The following is a 21,077-nucleotide window of genomic DNA, read 5'->3' as shown; positions in this document are numbered from 1 at the left end:
TATTCTCCACCTCGATCCGATCGAAGTGCTTTAATACTTTTACCCAGCTTGTTTTCTACTTCAGCCTTGAATTCTTTGAACTTTTCAAATGCTTCAGACTTATATTTCATTAAATATAAATACCCATACCTTGAATAATCATCAGTAAAGGTAATGAAGTAGGTGTGGCCATATTGAGTACCAATTCTAAATGGACCACAAACGTCTGTATGGATCAAATCCAACAGATTTTGACTACGCTCAGGTTTCCCCTTGAAAGGAGATTTAGTCATTTTTCCTTTCAGGCAGGATTCACAAGTAGGTAGAGAGTTAATATCAGACATATCAAACATGCCCTCTCCCACTAGTTTGTTCATCCTCTTTGAGGAAATATGACCTAGCCTAGCGTGCCAAAGGATTGCCGGGTTTTGACTATCGTTTTTCCTTTTGTTTGTTGTTGCCGGTTTATCAACATAATTTATTGGAACGTCTTTTAATTTTAAGTTATATAGATCATTTTCAAGTTGTCCATTTCCAATCAAACATTCATTCTTGTAAATATTGCAAATCTCATTCACAAAATTGCAAGAAAAACCATCTCTATCAAGCATAGAAACAGAAATAATGTTTTTAATCAAATCTGGAACAAATAAAACATCTCTCAAAAGTAACTTAAAATTGTTCTGCAAAATTAAATAAACATCTCCCACAGCTTTAGCTTCAACTCTGGAACCATTTCCGAGCCTCAGCTGGGTCTCACCCATTCTAAGCTTGCGACTTCTTGTCATCACCTGCAAATCATTGCAAATGTGAGATCCACATCCGGTATCCAATACCCAAGAAGTAGTATTAAGTGAAACATTTATTTCAATATAGAACATACCCTTCGCAGTTCGCAACTGCTCTAGATATTCCTTGCAGTTACGCTTCCAATGATCGGGCTTCTTGCAGTAATGGCAAACATCCTTGGACTTTTCCATGTTTGAAGCCTTTGTCTTGTACTTCTTCTCGGGTTCGATTTTCTTAGGTGGGGCAGAACGTTTCTTACCCTTTGTACTTGGCCCCTTCTTAGCAGAAGAAGAGGAGCCCACCAAGAAAGCCGGTTTATCCTTCTTAAAAGTGGATTCATATGTTACAAGCATATTGACCATCTCTTCAAGGGAGGCCTCTATCTTGTTCATATTGAAATTCACCACAAATCCGTCAAACGAAGAAGGAAGAGACAGAAGTAATAAGTCCACGTTGAGTTCATGCTCCAACACCAAATCAAGTGTTACCAACTTCTGTATGAGCCAAATCACTCGTACCCCATGATCACGGACCGAAGTCCCTTCACGCATGCGACACGTCATTAGCTCCTTTACACTAGCGAACCTTTCAGCTCTCGATTGAGCCCCAAAAATTTCCTTGAGTTGTACGTGAATGTCAGCAGCATTCACGGTGTCCTCAAATCGCCTTTGGAGTTCATCAGACATCGAGGCTTGCATATAGCATTTGGCCTTGATATCATGGTCCCACCATGTATCAAGTTTGGCCAACTCTTCCGGACTTATGTCAGCTGGTGCTTCCTTTGGAGGAGATTTTTCTAACACGTAGAGCATCTTCTCCGAAGTCAAGACAATCTTCAACTTACGGAACCATTCCGTATAGTTTGCGCCAGTCAATTTATTTTGTTCGAGGATAGAGAATAGTGGATTACGCGAATTCATCTTTATGAAATACTGAAAAGAAACAGACAAATATCAGTGATTGTTTAATTAATTTACTAAGACATAAAATAGGCGAAATTTATTTTATGAATCTCACTCCCACTATTTTAACGATTTGACTACCCTCTAGTGAAAACGGAAAACTGTTTTCCTTAGTGAGAACATGGAGTCCAATTGACAAACCATGGTCCCGAATAATATCCGCCAACCATAATTTTCAAAAGGTAGAGCCCAATTGCTTCCAAAGCAACCTCCACGTTTTTACCTCATGTCCAATAAGGGCCCAATAATATGACGCCGTTTATTGTGACATGTCAAGATGACCCATCAATATTAAGTTGTGATGGACGGTCGCCATGTGGATCCCCCAATAATATGAGCCGATCCCATGGGAGTTCCACCCAACTTACAACATGTGTCGATCCAATGTACAGCTTTCCGACGAACGGGCCCCCCCAATAATATGAGTCGGACCGTATCCGCGGGTAGCATCTCATACATTGATCGTTGATGGAAGGTAGGAACATTTAAACAATTTTAAATTTCCTTTATTTATCTTGATATCAATTTTAAATCATATTTAAAATAAGGGATTTTAATTTTGAAAATTTGTCTCATCATTTTAAAATTTTGTATGCTTGCCGGATTCACACAATTTTGTCTAAAACATGCATACAACAATAATATCATATATTATATAGGATGATCGATTCCATTTCTAATCGACCCGTGGTTGCCAATCACGAGTCTTAGTCCAATCCTAGGTAATATGCAGGTATGCAATGCAATCCTATTACATTGTGCTTCCAATTTACATTTTTTCTGTCTTTATTGTCTGCTGGGCCCACCTCCGTCTTCAAATCTTCATCTCCCACTAAATCTAATGTATTTACAATAAATAGCAATGACAAGTAGGGGATACATTTTTAAGGGGTGGGAACGGGCCATAAACCAAGCCCACTTTTATTACATATGACAATTCATATTGGGCCATAAACCAGGCCCATTAATAAATCCAACAACAATAAAAATAAATGTAAATTCCTAACATACACCTACAAAATTGATCATGGCAATCGATCATCCTTATCCAATAACATTTAATTCAAAATTAATTTATTGGATAACATGCAATGGCAATTTAAATTTAAAAGGATAAAATCATATTCCATATATAAAATCTTATTTTACATACAAAATCATATTTTATCTTTTTATCAAATAAAATCATATTTTACATATAAAATCCAATTTTATACATAAAATCATATTTTACTCAATATATCCATAAGATCATATCTTATCATCAATTGTACCAAAAATAATTAATTTCATAAAATCTGATTTAACGGATAAAATTTATAAATTTTCTAAAAATTCAAATTTATCCAAAAATCAATTTTAAAATTTTCGAACTCGAACAATTCGATCCGACGCCTCGTGGACCAATCAAAAACAATTTTCGATCGGACCAAAAATAGAATTTTAACATATTAAAATTTTAATTTTAAAAATTAAAAATTAATTTTTCCGCGGGCCGCCCAGGACGTTCCTGGGCTGCCCGCGCCCCAAAGGGGCTCGGGCCGGGCAGCCCGGCTGACCCTAGGGCAGCGACGATCGCTGCCCTGGGCAGCGCCGTGCACTGCCCGGGGCAGCGAGGCTTAAAAATTTTTGTACAATCGATTAATTTAATCATTTGATCTGAGCAACCTGGCTCTGATACCACTGTTGGAGAACGGCGATCAGATCAATCAGAATTGATACCCGGTGTAGCGGAAGTTTAAAAATTTTATATGGAACGATTCCATAATGGGTATCAAAACTTTTACGATTAAATTGTGTGTAAAAATTAAATAACAATTATAAATTTTTACCTCCAATCTCGAATCGAGATTATGGACACCAACAGATTGCTCTGCTCTTGTTGTATATCCCAGGAACTGATGGACGAACTGTTCTTCAATCAGGTCCACGAACAGAGATTTAATCCCTCTGATAGATTGCACTAGAAAATCTATCAGAAGTTTCTACGAAGAGAATTAACGAATTTGATCCGTTAAACCAGACTGTAATTCAAAATTCACAGACTGGATTTTTCCCGAGCAGAGGGGAGGGGGGCGGCCACCTTTTAGAGAGAAAACTAGGTTTTTTCGAAAATTGTGACCTGTTGTGTGAAATTTCTGTACTGCAATAACTTATTTATAATGTAGGCCGCTAACAGCTTAGGGCCCATTAGTCATAAGTTCAAGCCTGACAAGCAAAGCCTGCATGTTCAAAAATTAATATAAAATTCATCGTGACTCTGATTGATAAACCGATTTTACCAATGTTCACAGAAACCATTTCTGCACATTTTAAAGTCAAGATAAATTTTTCTGAATCCGAATTCAGTGATTTCCAAAAATGCCCATCCCTATGTCATTTTAGGAAATCTTACTCCTCTACTCTTAAATAAGAAGTCCAACTCCTTTGTTCATTAAATTTAACTCTTTAAATTTAACTATCTCAATGAGGATTAAAAATCCATTACTCTGTGTGACCCTCAATGGTTCAGGGATACAGCTAGCCGTGGGCTCACAACTCCTTGTGACTCGGAACAACAATTTCCGACTTGCCCATCGAATCATGGTAAGAGAGCCTAGCAACATCGCCCCATGATTCCCTAGGTATCACTGATAGTGCCTACAAGAACCAATAGATTTTGGTTAGCGTACAGTACGGTCCCTTCATCCATATATCCCGATCGAATCAACAACCATTGGTAAATCGAGAGTCGTTCGAGATTCGATAACTATGCAATACATCTTGAAGATCAAATAGTGACATCGCATGTGCTACTAAGAAACCATTTCTTAAAACACATCATGTACTCTGGCCAGAGATTCGTCACACTAATATCTCCTCAGATCGTATAGGATATCCACACTCGCAAGTATGTGGTGAATCCTTGACAACAAAGCATCGACTCCTATATGTGTTGTAACTGTACCCAATCCCGACTCCTGATAACCCCAATAGAGTCGGTAAACGAGTCAAAGCACAGTACTAGCATATAGAGTCTCAATGATGTTTCAAGTAGTAAGGACTAATGGTGTACAACCATAACCGCGGACTTTATCCACTCGATAAGTGATAACCACTTGGAAAGTCCGGATAGGGTAGTTCGATCATTCATCATATGAATATCCATTTGCATGCTTCGAACATCTCTATGTTCCCTACCAATGAAACGTGGTACTCTGCATCGCAAATGCTAGTCTCAAACTCGAGCGATCCTTATCCTTATTATCGGACGGCTCAATCGACTAGGAACAATTTAGAATATACAGTGACTATAAGATGTGTTTCATGATAGACATCCCCATGTTCTACCACATCTTACATACACTATAGTATATTCAAGGTCTTTATCAAAACAACAATAGTATATCACAATATAACAATATGAAGAAAGATAAAGTCATTGCCATTAATAAAAGTGTAAATTATATTAAACAAAAGATTGTTTATACAAAGAGTCATCAAAACCCTTAGCCACAAGTTGGCTCACCGGGCACCCACTCTTTCATTTATTTGCTATGTAGTTATGCCCTTCGGGCTCAAGAATGCTGGGGCCACTTATCAAATATTAATGGACAAAGTGTTTAAACAACAGATAGGAAAAAATATTGAAGTGTACGTGGATAACATTCTGGTCAAGACCCGAGCAGCAAAACAATTCATTGTCGACCTGACTCAAACATTCCAGACATTGCGTGATTATCGACTAAAGTTAAATCCGAGCAAGTGTACATTTGGAGTTCAGACCGGGAAATTTCTTGGATACATGGTCACCAGGAGAGGAATTGAAGCTAACCCGGAAAAAATTCAAGCCATTATCTCTATGGAATCACCCAAGAACATTCAGGAGGTACAAAGGTTGTGAGACCCCGATTCTAATCATCTAATCAAGTGCTAATCTCATCGCTAAACATACACGATCCATAAGATAAGCAACTAATTGACAGACTAAATAAATTTTTTTTTTAAATGAACAGTGCTCGCTCGATCGATAAAATCTTACCGATCGAGCGAGAGAAAAACAAAAAACTTTCTGCCTCGCTGAAATGGGTGCTCGCTCGATCGGTAAGATTCAACCGATCGAGCGAGACACTCTGCACCAGAAAATAAAACAGAACAGAGCATGCTCAATCTCAAATATCCAATCTCAATTCCATGCAAACATCCACCTATCATGCTCAATTCCGAATCTAGAAACATGTAATCAACATACTATATTCGATAGTCAATAATCATCAATCGAAATCGGTTCTAATATTCAATACTTCAAAATCAAATACAATACATTCGAATTCTAACATGATTTCAAACATAAACTAGATTGGCATGCATTTCCAATTCTAATTCGAAGTCTCACTTCTAATCTTCATTCTCGTTCTATCCCTGTCGTCTCTGACTCAATCCTGCCCCACCTGTTGCCAAGTACACATACAAACAAAGACAACAACCGGATAATCCGGTGAGAATATAATTCCCAGTAAAAGAGACTATCATGCATATCAATTTAAACATATCAAACAAGACATGCATCAATCTAAGTTATATATCAACTTCAGATATAATCAAATGAACATAGCAAGTCATGACGTATATCAACTTCCATATATCTTATCACATCAAGATAGAATTCAAGTAATTAATCCAAGTACTGAATTAAAATGATATGCTTGTCTTTAAAACTTCTGGATTATCAGACTCGGATAATCAATTGGAATTCTTCTTTCTTTCTTTCTTCGGTTTGGGATCCCGAGGTTAAAATATCCAACAATCACACCGAACTCTCCTCTCGAGGTGGACGAGGCATATTTTAATCCTCTAGACTCCAGAGCATTATAAAGAGTTAATCGACACTTGTAGTAATTCGCCTACCAAGGCCACTCAACTATAATCTCCAGATCGTCTATTCAAAATGAAATGAATCAAGGCTCAATATGAATGCATATGTCATCTCATGCATTCTAATATCATTTCAATCATCAATTCATATTAGCATTCAATCCTGCTTTCATTCATCAATTCAATTAATCATTCAAACATGATTTCATCAATATAGATGCATATATATCTCATGCATTCAAATAAACATTCAATATGATTTCAAATAAGCATTCAATATGATTTCAAATAAGCATTCAATCATGCAAGTATGTGATTTCTTCGGAACACTCGAATTAAGTCTCATTCGAGTTAATCGTCCCATTCAAATCTAAGTCATCTTTTACCTTATTCTCTTTGAAGGTATTGAAATCTGAAAACAAAAATAAGGATAATAATCAATATCCAGTACAATTCAATTCAAAACTCAAACGAACTTCTTCGATCGATAAATCAGAAAATCGATACTGTACCGACTTCAATCTTCCAAACTGACCAAAGCTGCTACCTCGCAACTCTGTTGACTTCACTTCAATCTATCAGAAGGAGTCAAAAGGATCAATAACGACATCTAAAAGCTCAATCAAACTCGATACGTTCAAAACATCGAAACGATATCCAAAACTCAAACTGACGGCATAATGGCTATAAACTGGTCAAACCGGAAATGCAAACAGCAATTCAACAACTCAATATACTCATTCCAATCCTCAAACATCAATTCCATCACAATCCCAACACATCACAAAACTCAAATTTTCGAAAATAACAACAAAAATCATATCAATTCCAATCGTCGTTATTTCTTCGAACCGTCTTAGATATACTATCACAGCTATCTCATAATCATCCTCTCCGAATATAAATCAATTCTAACGACATCCAAAAATTCAAACATCTTAGAAATAAGATAAACTTACTTCTAAACGGAGTACTCGTCGCTGTGATCGTAGATATCAACTTCAGATCAAATTCCAACGGACGGATCGAGCTAAAATGGAAGTCCCAAAGCTTGGAATCACAAAGGGGCGGTTTCCATGGTGGGAGACGCTTGGGAGGGATGAAGTGAGGGAATGAGAGACTTAGTCAAAGTCTCTAGTTTATAACAAATCCAATTTTTGCGTTTTAGTCCCTAAAAATTCCAAAAATTGCTTTTTAGTCCCTGATAAAAATCGAATCGACCCTCGACTTCTAAAATCTCTGATTATCTCAATTAAAGTCCATTAAGATAATTTCGGGGCGTTACAATTCTCCCCCTCTAAGAATCGATTTCGTCCTCGAAATCTAACACGATTCTATTACGAGGTCGAGGCTAGAATCACAGGACTGCAATAAGAATTTACATCTCGGAACTAAATCCAGAATCTTCTTCCAATCAAACTCTGAATCATTCATCTCAAAAAGTTCGACATCTCAATCAATCAGAGAAGTCAGAAACTCTAGTCGATTACTTCATCAACACTCCGTCCATCTAACAAAATGAAATCATCGTCTTCAGAAAATTCTTTTAAACTCAGTCACAATTCGAATCATCTTCGTTCTAATTCATGTGACTTAGAAAGTTCATCTCAAAAAGGAAGGAGATCTTCATTTCTCCTCGTACAACTTGTAAAAGTGCTTTCAACAAATTATCTGATCGCTATCGTTGTACGAAGTATGCACAAGAATCAAGAATTCTGCCAACTAGTGCTAAGTCGAGCACTACAACTCATGGAAATTCCTCTAAAGTTCGACTCATCTGATCTGGCTGTCCGTCGTTCTGAGGGTATCGAATCAAAAGTAGTTGAAATCGACAACAAAATTCTCTTCAAAGTCTATGCCCAAAGAACAAATACATCAAGGATCACAGTCTAAATTGACAGACTTCGGCAATTCATGACATCTGACAACATCTGACAAGATATCAATTCTCTGTTCTTCATCAAAATCATTCTGTACAAAAAACGGTAGCGAATTCCATCAATCAATTAATCAAAATCAGACAGTAGATAAAATAAGAACAAATTCTTCGGTTCTAAACATCAGTTGCTGCATTCGCTCTTCAATTAAAAAGATTCAAATCGGAATTCTCAACAAGAAGAAAACCAAGTACTATAAGATCATAAGTACTGAAACTCAGAATACAGAAGAACAGATAATCAGTAATTTCATCATCAGATAAGAAGATCAAGGAAATTCATTCGGTTCAATCAGAATTTCGAACATCGAGATTAGTCTACAACTGATCAGCGTGCAATTCTGAAAAGATTGTCGAAAATTCTGTACGATCAGTACAATTCTCAGCCAGAAAGTAAGAAATTCATTAATAAGAATCCCTAATTTCAACTAATACTTCTGAGAGATTCGGTCAACAGAAAATTCTTCAACAATAAAGGATTATTCTTCAATCAAACGGCCTGTTCAAAGTTCAAAACGGCCTTACCTCATTTCGCAAACAATTCTGAGAAAGTTCTCTTCACGAACTTCCTGAAGGTAAAATTCGGATCCCCAATCAGTGTCGAATTCGTTCTGACAATCGGGATCAATATAGAAGTTCAATCCGAACAACTTCAGTCGTTCAATAACCACTGACACATCAACCAGTTCAGGTTACAATTCAATACATCATCTGTAAAGCATCGAGAGTTCGTTCATCCTATTCTGTAACAACAGTCAATCTACAGAATAAATCAAGAATTCTTAGAATCGAGAATTCTTAACAGAGTATTCCATCATTCGATCAATGATACTCAAATAACATCTCATCTCGAACTCAACAAAGTAGCCTTGCTACGAAAATCATCAAATTGTGATCCCAATTCCATTCTGAATCAGAATAAACTGTACAATCAGAAATTTGGATTGTTCTTTTTCTGCCAGCTGACAGTTCACAACATCAGAAACTATACTTCGAATTTCATACTTCAACATCCTCTAATCATTCTGATTCCTCAATTCATCAAACATCTTCCGATCATCTGGAAGAACTCTGAATAAACTTTAAAGTGCAAATCTCTTGATACTCTGTCTCAAACCGAAACATCTGGCACAACAAAATTTATTCTCTAATAAGGCAACAATAAAAATTCTGCATCTCAAATTAAACTCAGATCTGATCTATCTTCATCGGATTCTGAAAGATCGAATCAGATTCCAAAACATTCTCAATCTTCTCAATCAACTCTGGTTCGAAGTCGAATGAAGGAGTCAAAATAAACATTCCATCTGTTCCAGACTCTATCAAAAGTGCAACAATCATCTGTCAAAGAAGACAACTGAAGTAGATAAAATAAGATCAGTTCATTCAGCTCAAAATCTTAGCTGTTTCAATCAGTTCTATGGATAACAATAGAATTCGCAGTCAGATTAATCGTCTTCTATAACTCTCTTTCCCAGCTCAAAATCAGTTTGAACTGTGACAATCAAAACTTCTATCTTCCCAGATCAGAATAGATTACTGAAACCTCCCAAGAAATAAGATCTCAGTGAGATTCAAATCGGAACTAACGTGCATCTCGAGCGTCTTCAAATTCTTCGATGCTCAAGAAATACAGATTTCTTCTGAACAAGAATAAGTCTCAATCCTCAATAAGAATAAGTTCAAAGCACCAAAAGATCATCAAAGAAACACTGAAAAGAAGAGCATAATCTGCTGAATATTCGTCTGATCAACAATAAGAAATCTTCAAAAGATTCGCGATAGAATTCGCTAAATCCAAAAATCTTCAAATTCAGAAAAGGACGTCGATCCAGACTAATTCACAACAGTTCCAGTCTTGAGGTGTTCAATAAAATTCCATCTTCTTAGAGAAAAGATCGAGGAAAAGACAACTCGGTCTCAACAAGATTCAGACGTCAAAAGAATAGCATAATCGGTCGACATGCAATCTGCGAACAATTCTTAAAGAATCTAAAAGATCAATACGGATCTTCGAAGGATAAAAGATTCATCGATAAGAATATTCAAGAACTCATCTAAAAATCTCTGAAAGATTCGGTTCAAAGGACTCATAACATTGCAGATGCAATTCCAATTCAATCTGTACGATAAAAAATTCAAATCGGTCGTACCTCATTCCGAATTCAATCTCTGAAACTTCTTCTCTTCAGATTATCAGTCGATGATGTTTGATAAAAAATAAATGCTGAACTCATCCTCTCGTTTCGGAGGCAAATCTGGAATCTCAACCAGAACAACATCAGCAAACTTAACATCTCTGTTAAAACAACCAACACGGCTGATTGAAGACATCATCTACATACATCAAACATTCCTCCGTACCATTCTGTAACAAACGGTAATCAACAGTCAAAAGAAGAAATTCTTAATTCAGGAGTTTTACCGGAGGAATTTCATTCGTCTATCATTTCGAATCTGAATCTGGCAACTGTCTGAAGTCAACCTCGGTTGCCCTGTACTCGGTTAATCTACTACAACGATAATATAATCAAATATGATAACCGAAGTATAGTACTGTTCAAAACAATCAATTCCCATCGAATCAAAGTTCAAAAATTCGAATTAAATTCACTGCAACTAATTCAGATACCCAAAAGTAGAGGAAGTATCAATCTAGCTTCTCAAAAGAAGACAAAGTTGCATCAATATCTAACAACAAAAGAGTCAAAAGACTAGAATCGAACAGTTACCTGCTTCCTCATCTTCAAAAGCAGTTAGAGTCTGTGAATCCTCGAGCAAGTACTAAAGCCTTGCAGTTGGTAACCAACTAACTGAATCTGTCGTTCGTCGATGTAGTTTAAAAGAATCTAACAACAGATCGATCTCTCTAATCAGCTTTCATCAGTTCAGTCATAAAACAAATCTGTACAATCGGGTTTGCTACTAGTTGAATCCTGTTCAAACTTGCCGAGTAGAAAAAATCTAATTCAAGAGGATTAGGACACAACATCTCTATCACATCTATCCGGTGTCCAACAATCTCAGCTCGACATACTCATTCAATCTTCAGAGTATTCAATGTAACACGAAACAGTTCGTATCTCAATTAATTCAGAAACAAAACAATTCATATCTCAAGTACTCCATGCTTTAAAATTTGAATCACTCAATCATGTAATTCAAATAATTCGTCAGATAATAAAGCATGCTTGCATATTATTCAATCATAGAATTAATCAATCACATGCGAGAATTAAATTCAAGCGGACTCAATCTACCCCGCTCTCTTCTAAATTCAGACCAAGAATCTTATCTCTCTGATACCACTTAATGTGAGACCCCGATTCTAATCATCTAATCAAGTGCTAATCTCATCGCTAAACATACACGATCCATAAGATAAGCAACTAATTGACAGACTAAATAAATTTTTTTTTAAAATGAACAGTGCTCGCTCGATCGGTAAAATCTTACCGATCGAGCGAGAGCAAAACAGAAAACTTTCTGCCTCGCTGAAATGGGTGCTCGCTCGATCGGTAAGATTCAACCGATCGAGCGAGACACTCTGCACCAGAAAATAAAACAGAACAGAGCATGCTCAATCTCAAATATCCAATCTCAATTCCATGCAAACATCCACCTATCATGCTCAATTCCGAATCTAGAAACATGTAATCAACATACTATATTCGATAGTCAATAATCATCAATCGAAATCGGTTCTAATATTCAATACTTCAAAATCAAATACAATACATTCGAATTCTAACATGATTTCAAACATAAACTAGATTGGCATGCATTTCCAATTCTAATTCGAAGTCTCACTTCTAATCTTCATTCTCGTTCTATCCCTGTCGTCTCTGACTCAATCCTGCCCCACCTGTTGCCAAGTACACATACAAACAAAGACAACAGCCGGATAATCCGGTGAGAATATAATTCCCAGTAAAAGAGACTATCATGCATATCAATTTAAACATATCAAACAAGACATGCATCAATCTAAGTTATATATCAACTTCAGATATAATCAAATGAACATAGCAAGTCATGACGTATATCAACTTCCATATATCTTATCACATCAAGATAGAATTCAAGTAATTAATCCAAGTACTGAATTAAAATGATATGCATATCTTTAAAACTTCTGGATTATCAGACTCAGATAATCAAATGGAATTCTTCTTTCTTTCTTTCTTCGGTTTGGGATCCCGAGGTTAAAATATCCAACAATCACACCGAACTCCCCTCTCGAGGTGGACGAGACATATTTTAATCCTCTAGACTCCAGAGCATTATAGAGAGTTAATCGACACTTGTAGTAATTCGCCTACCAAGGCCACTCAACTATAATCTCCAGATCGTCTAGTCAAAATGAAATGAATCAAGGCTCAATATGAATGCATATGTCATCTCATGCATTCTAATATCATTTCAATCATCAATTCATATTAGCATTCAATCCTGCTTTCATTCATCAATTCAATTAATCATTCAAACATGATTTCATCAATATAGATGCATATATATCTCATGCATTCAAATAAACATTCAATATGATTTCAAATAAGCATTCAATATGATTTCAAATAAGCATTCAATCATGCAAGTATGTGATTTCTTCGGAACACTCGAATTAAGTCTCATTCGAGTTAATCGTCCCATTCAAATCTAAGTCATCTTTTACCTTATTCTCTTCGAAGGTATTGAAATCTGAAAACAACAATAAGGATAATAATCAATATCCAATACAATTCAATTCAAAACTCAAACGAACTTCTTCGATAGATAAATCAGAAAATCGATACTGTACCGACTTCAATCTTCCAAACTGACCAAAGCTGCTACCTCGCAACTCTGTTGACTTCACTTCAATCTATCAGAAGGAGTCAAAAGGATCAATAACGACATCTAAAAGCTCAATCAAACTCGATACGTTCAAAACATCGAAATGATATCCAAAACTCAAACTGACGGCATAACGACTATAAACTGGTCAAACCGGAAATGCATACAGCAATTCAACAACTCAATATACTCATTCCAATCCTCAAACATCAATTCCATCACAATCCCAACACATCACAAAACTCAAATTTTCGAAAATAACAACAAAAATCATATCAATTCCAATCGTCGTTATTTTTTCGAACCGTCTTAGATATACTATCACAGCTATCTCATAATCATCCTCTCCGAATATAAATCAATTCTAAAAATATCCAAAAATTCAAACATCTCAGAAATAAGATAAACTTACTTCTAAACGGAGTACTCGTCGCTGTGATCGTAGATATCAACTTCAGATCAAATTCCAACGGACGGATCGAGCTAAAATGGAAATCCCAAAGCTTGGAATCACAAAGGGGTGGTTTCCATGGTGGGAGACGCTTGGGAGGGATGAAGTCAGGGAATGAGAGACTTAGTCAAAGTCTCTAGTTTATAACAAATCCAATTTTTGCGTTTTAGTCCCTGAAAATTCCGAAAATTGCTTTTTAGTCCCTGATAAAAATCGAATCGACCCTCGACTTCTAAATCTCTGATTATCTCAATTAAAGTCCATTAAGATAATTTCGGGGCGTTACAAAGGTTGTCTGGAAGGATTGCCGCATTGGCTCGTTTCATATCGAGATCAGCAGATAAGAGTTTCCCGTTCTTCAAAGAACTCAGAAAAACTAAAAACTTTGAGTGGGATGAACAAAGTGAAAAGTTTTTTCAGGATTGGAAAGCATATCTAAAAGAACTACCGGTGTTGAACAAACCAATATAGGGGGAAGAGCTCTTTGTGTATCTAGCTATCACACCCCGTGCTGCTAGCTCGATCCTGGTCCGGAAGGAGGGGATGGCTCATCTACCAGTCTACTTTGTCAGTCATGCCTTGAAAGGAGCAGAGCTTAACTACATGACACAGGAAAAGTTAGCTCTGGCCCTAGTCATTACAGCCAGAAAGTTAAGGCCATATTTCTTGTCACATCCGATCACTGTTCTTACCAACAGCGCCTTGGGAAAAATCGCGGCCAACCCAGACTCATCAGGAAGATTGATCAAGTGGATTACAGAGTTAAGTGAGTATGACATAAAGTTTGAGCCTCGTACTGCCATCAAAGCTCAAGCCCTAGCTGATTTCTTGGCAGAGACTATTCAATTAGAGCAAGAAGACCATTGGAAGATATTTGTAGATGGGTCATCTTGTCAAACAGGAAGCGGGGTTGGGATTGTGATAATATCACCTTGGGGCGAGGAAACCAACATCTCAATAAGGTTGGATTTCCGAGCATCTAATAATAAAGCAGAATATGAAGCCCTCTTGCTCAGACTAAAGGCTGCTCGGAATCTTGGTATATCCCGAGCTACCCTTTATTCAGACTCACAATTGGACATACAACAGAGCAAGGGGAAGTTTGAAACCAAAAATGAAAAGATGTTAAAATATGCTCAAGCATTATATAAAGCTAAGGAAGATTTTACCGAGCTCACTATGGAGTTGATCCCAAGGACTGAAAACACAAAAGCCGATCACTTGGCCCATCTTGCAAGTTCTGTAGGGGAACCATCGGACCCCGGACTGAAGGGAAAAGAAATGATATCTCAACTTGAAAGTCTAGATGACATAATAGCGGATGTATTGGAAGGAGATTGGAGGTATGACATACACAAATACCTAACCAAGAATGAGCTCCCGAATGATAACAAAAAGGCTAGGGAAATTAAGAGAAGAGCCTTACGTTTTGTGATGGTAGATAAAGTACTTTTCAAGAGGTCGTTCTCTCAACCTCTTCACAAGTGTCTTGGCCCGGACGAGGCTAATTATGTCCTACGAGAAATACACGAAGGTTGTTGTGGAAATCACCTGGGTAGTATAGCCTTAGCTCGGAAGGCTCTGCTGGCCGGGTTTTTCTGGCCCACCATGAAGAAGGACGCATCTGCTCTGGTCAACTCATGCTACAATTTCCAGAGGCATGCTAATTTGCAATGGAAGCCCGTGGAATTTATGAAAGCAGTAGTGGCTTCTTGTCCTTTCGATCAATGGGGAATGGACATTGTGGGACCTTTCCCAGTCAGTTCGGGTCAGAGAAAATTTTTATTAGTAGCAGTTGATTATTTTTCAAAATGGGCCGAGGCTGAGCCCTTGGCAAAAATCACGGAAAAGGAAGTTCTAAATTTCTTATGGAAAAATATTGTCTGCCGGTTCGAAATACCGCGCAGGCTCATATCAGACAATGGAAGACAATTTTGTGGTTCTAAGGTCCAAGCTTGGTGCAAGCAGATGAAGATCGAACAAGTTTTTACGTCTGTCGCTTATCCTCAAGGTAACAGGCATGTAGAGGTTACTAATAGAACTATCATGCAAGCACTCAAGACCCGGCTAGATTCAGCACGGGGAAAATGGGTCGATGAACTTCAATCTGTGTTAGGTCCTACCGAACTACAACAAGGTCCGGGACGGACGAGACACCATACAATATGGTGTATGGGACTGAAGTGGTTCTGCCCGCCGAGATTGGACAGGAAAGCGCTCGAATAATAGCCTACGGTCCTGACAACAATAAATTAAGGGCCATGGATTTGGATCTGATTGAAGAAAATCGAGCTAGAGCAGCAGTTCGGTTGGCAGCTTATTGCAAAAGAATAACCCAAGCCTACAACAAACGGGTCTACCCTCGAGCCTTTCAAGAGGGAGACTTGGTTATGAAGAAAATCCAACACCATGGAGAGAGAGGGAAACTGGAAGCAAAATATAAAGGACCTTTCAAGGTGGTAGGGAAGGCAGGAGTAGCTGCTTATTATCTGGAAGATGTACATGGAAAACAAGGAAAACGGCCATGGAACGCTCAACACTTGAAGAAGTATTACTCTTAGGGGCCCGGTCAGACCTGCTGCATCACCCGGCCTCCGGGGAGTAAAGGGTTGTGAGTTATTTCATTATTTTTGGTTTTTTAATTTTGATAGTAGTAGTAATTAGACGCTTTTGTTATTTCCTTTTTGGGGACATGTTTTTGGGAAATTATTAATGAAAAAACGACATATTTTTTGTCAAATACCACGCCATTCGTGGTCAAAATTAAAGCCCGACCAGCTCAGCACTCACCACGCCATTCGTGGTCAAAATCAAAGCCCAACCAGCTATGCACTTATCACGCCATTCGTGGTCAAAATCAAAGCCCGACCAGCTCGGTACTCACCACGCCATTCGTGGTCAAAATAAAAGCCCGACCCGCTCGGCACTCACCATGCCATTCGTGGTCAAAATCAAATCCCGACCAGCTCGGCACTTATCACGCCATTCGTGGTCAAAATCAAAGCCCGACTAGCTTGGCACTCACCACGCCATTCGTGGTCAAAATCAAAGCCCGACCAGCTCGGCACTCACCATGCCATTTGTGGTCAAAATCAAAGCCCGACCAGCTCGGTACTTACCAAGCCATTCGTGGTCAAAATCAAAGCCCGACCAGCTCGGCACTCACCATGCCATTCGTGGTCAAAATTAAATCCCGATCAGTTCGGCACGCACCACATATTTTGTGATCATATTAAAACTCACATTAATTGGGTATCATAAAATATTCCTTCTCGGGAATCAATCTTAAACTTGGTAAAAGTTTGTTAAGATTCCAGCTCGTGAATCAATCTTATACTTGTAAAATTTTGTTAAGATTCTAGTTCGGGAATTTATTCAATACTTGGTAAAAGTTTGTTAAATTTCCAGATCGGGAATTAATAGTATTGTAACGCCCCGTTTTTATCTTAAATGAGTTTATTTGAGTTAATCGGAGATTACAGAGTTCTCGAGCCGATTCAATTTTGATCAGGTCCTTTTTGCAAATTTTGGAAATATCAGGGACTAAAATGCAAATATGAGATTTTATATATTATCTACACTTGTATTGACTTTTATCATCATCCTCATTCCTCCTCCCAATCGAGATACTCCATTAGAGACGCCCCAGCTTTGGTAGATTTATCGGTGGTTAGAGAATTTGCTGATGTGTTCCCGGAAGATGTTCCTGGTTTGCCACCTATTCGAGAAATCGAATTCAGAATTGACTTAGTGCCAGGTACTCAACCTATCTCCAAAGCTCCGTATCGTATGACACATTGAATTGAGAGAGTTGAAGGAGCAGCTTGAGGATTTGATTGCCAAGGGATACATCAGACCTAGTGTATCGCCTTGGGGTGCTCCTGTGCTTTTTGTTTGGAAGAAGGATGGTTCTATGCGGCTCTGTATCGACTACCGCCAATTGAATCAGGCTACAGTTAAGAACAGGTACCCTTTACCACGAATAGATGACCTTTTTGATCAACTGCAGGGTTCTTCTGTCTATTCTAAGATTGATCCGAGGTCAGGTTATCACCAGTTGAGAGTGCGAGAGGAAGACGTTCCTAAGACCGCATTCAGAATGAGGTATGGTCACTTTGAGTTTATAGTCATGCCGTTCGGTTTGAATAACACTCCAGCTTTTTTTATGGGTTTGATGAACCGTATCTTTCAGCGTTATTTAGATGAGTTCGTCATTATCTTTATCGATGATATTCTTATTTACTCAAAGAACCGTACTGACCATGCAGAGCACTTGAGAATCGTCTTGCAGATTTTGCGAGTTGAGTAGTTGTTTGCCAAGCTGTCGAAATGTGAATTCTGGTTATATCGAGTTGTCTTCCACGGTCATATTATTTCTGAAGATGGGATTTCTGTCGATCCCAACAAGATCGAAGCGGTAATGAATTGGCCCAGACCGACATCAGTACCTGAGATCCGAAGCTTCATGGGTTTAGCTGGTTATTATCGCAGATTTTCATCAAGGGTTTCTCGTCTATTGCCAAGCCAATTACCCAGCTGACTCAGAAGAATGCGCCTTTTGTCTGGACTTCAGATTGCGAGGCTAGCTTTGTTGATCTAAAAAGGAGACTGACCAGTGCTCCGATTCTTTCTATTCCGAAAGGTACTGGAGGTTTCACAGTATTTTGTGATGCTTCTAACCGAGGCTTGGGTTGTGTTCTTATGCAGCATAAGCATGTGATAGCGTACGCTTCGAGGCAGCTGAAACCGCACGAGACTCGTTATCCGGTTCATGATCTTGAACTAGCTGCGATTGTATTTGCTCTGAAGATCTGGCGTCACTATCTTTATGGTGAGTCTTTCGAGATCTTTTCTGATCATAATAGTCTTAAGTACTTGTTTTCACAGGAAGAGCTGAATATGAGACAGAGAAGATGGTTAGATCTGTTGAAGGATTTTGACTGCGAAGCGAGCTTTGTTGAATGTTATAGTTGCATATTATATAATTGGAGCGAGTGAGTGACTCCAATACTTCATGTATTAGTTGGAGAATTTGTGATGGTAATGCATGATAATATTATGATGGTATTGTACTTAAATTCTAGCATGAATCCTGCTGTTACTAGTCTGTTTCTGTCACCGCTCGATCGGCAAGATGTTACCGATCGAGCGAGGGCAATTTGTGCCTTTCTCTGTTTTGATTTTGTTAGCTGCTCGATCGGTAAGATCTTACCGATCGAGCGGCGCTGGTTTTACCGAGCAGAACTTGTGAAGTTTTTGGCTCGCTCGATCGGTAAGATCTTACCGATCGAGCGGAGCACTGTTCATTTAAAAAAAATTATTGCTTTTAATCTTGTATTATAGTTTGCCTTAATTGTTGTTTAATCCCGAGATTAGATGTTTAGAACCGAGGTCTCACAAGTATACTTGAAAAAATTTTGTTTAATTTACCAGCTCGGGAATTAATATTATACTTTGCAAAATTTTAAACAATTTATAGACCCAACACGGGTCATCCATTTCATATTTAATAAAAAGTACGAAACAAATTAAAAACCTAAAATAAGACCACACAGGATCTTAAAATTGAACTTGTTCGGGACGTTTTTTTAACAATAAAATAAAAACACTAAGGGGCAACATCCTCCTTTTGCTCGGGCTCTTTCTCCTCCTGCTCAGCTGCTTCCCGCTCAGATCCCTTGAAGGTGACCCGTATCCGTAATTGATGATTAATAAGTATATTAATCATAGTATCATGTTTAGATTAAGTAAAACATGATTAAGGAAGTTTCTGTTGGACTAACGGACTTCAGAAATGGATTCAAAATGATCGGAAATGGTCTGGAGGGTCACACAGAACGGAAGCAACGTCCGGGGAACGGACGCAACATTCGTACCTTCTGAAATGCATCACTTCTTACGTACTTGACGGGACGTCGGCACCATCGGAAGCAACGATGGGGAATGGAAGCAACGTTCGTCTGCCGAACGGACGCAACATTCCCGAACGGAAGCAATGTTCCGTGTCTATAAATATATGGTCCTAGGCTCTCATTTGAGCTTACCTATCCCTCTCTTCTCTCTGATTCCTAAGCCTTCTAACTCAAATCTAGGGAGATCTAGGCGTCCTATCGGGATTCCGGAAGTGGCGCAACAGTCTAGAAGTCGTAGCGGAGCTGTGGCCTAGTTTGGAGGCTATCAACAGAAAAGGGCTATCGACGGATGCATGTATAGCTTTGGCTTCCTAAAAATATTTAGGAGTATGCAATAGCTTAGTTAAGGCTTTTAGAGCTTAATTATTGATGCATGGATATTTGCATTGTAGTAGCAGTAGTCTGGACTAGTAGACTTGGAGTCTAGGTCAGCGGAGATAGTTTTGACCAGCAATTATTAGAGGTACGTAAGTACTGACCGAGATAGCCGGCATGATATATTTGCATGTATGTTGCATGGATATGTGCTATATGTTTCATTATGTTTTAAGAATGTTTTACCGCCATTAGCAGATGAACGATTTTACATGTGACTGCAATCGGATGGATGCAAGTCATTGACAGTTTCCATAGGGAACAGTGATATCATGTTGGACTCGAGTCAGGTACGACAGTTTTCAGATGAGACATGTATCATGTTTTGGATTCGGGACAGGATGGGGTTGGCTCAAACCTGATATAGAATATACGAGTACCCCGCAGAGTAGCTCTCTAGCCGGTACTGTATATTCATGGCGCCCTGAGCAAGTGTTTTACCTAAAGATTTTAAATCATTTGTGTGCGCATATTTGTACATATATCATTGCTTTCGTATTGAGCGTTGTCGCTCACGCCCCCTGTGTTTGGTATTTTTGGTATAACTTGTGGCGGGGCAGGTTTGAGGCTGGACGGTCCAGGAGGCTCGCAACAGGATTGAGGATTTCCTAGCGTGGAGATTTAGTGGGTAGGGATTTGTTTGCCCTGAACCTTCGATTTGGTTGTATAATAATATTTATACATTTACGCTATCATCGGTTGTATTTTGCTGATTGGATTTGTTGTACTTGAATTTATCCGCTCTTTTACGCTTTTAAGTATTAATGCATGCACTTTATTATAAACTCTGATTTGGTAGTGGATCCGGGTAGGGTCGCTACATTTATTGGTATCAGAGCGCATTGCAATGGGAATTTCGTAAAGCGGATTAAGTTATTATCTGTTATTGTGTAACAGATGGCAGACTACAACGAGAGCCACAATAGCGGAGGCGGTGGTCGTTGGGGCGATCCGAATGAGCGTAGACGTCATCGAGGTCAGCC

At 38.4% G+C, this 21,077-nt stretch overlaps 1 protein-coding gene across 1 annotated transcript; it reads left to right on the top strand.

The window, feature by feature from the left end:
• Positions 1–14,350: 14,350 nt before the first annotated feature.
• On the top strand, positions 14,351–16,033 carry LOC140871997 (uncharacterized). Its single transcript, XM_073274738.1, has one exon. It carries the CDS (start codon positions 14,351–14,353, stop codon positions 16,031–16,033), a length of 1,683 nt encoding a protein of 560 aa, XP_073130839.1.
• The last annotated feature ends 5,044 nt before the right edge of the window (positions 16,034–21,077 follow it).

This window comes from Henckelia pumila, chromosome 1, assembly GCF_033568475.1.
Source record: "Henckelia pumila isolate YLH828 chromosome 1, ASM3356847v2, whole genome shotgun sequence".
Lineage (NCBI taxonomy): Eukaryota > Viridiplantae > Streptophyta > Magnoliopsida > Lamiales > Gesneriaceae > Henckelia > Henckelia pumila.
Note: the sequence above shows the minus strand (reverse complement) of the source record. Positions and strands in the feature narration are given on the sequence as shown.

What these genes read in the sequence shown, in the direction of transcription:
- LOC140871997 (XM_073274738.1), top strand. Translation starts at nt 14,351, where the DNA reads ATGGCTCATCTACCAGTCTACTTTGTCAGTCATGCCTTGAAAGGAGCA.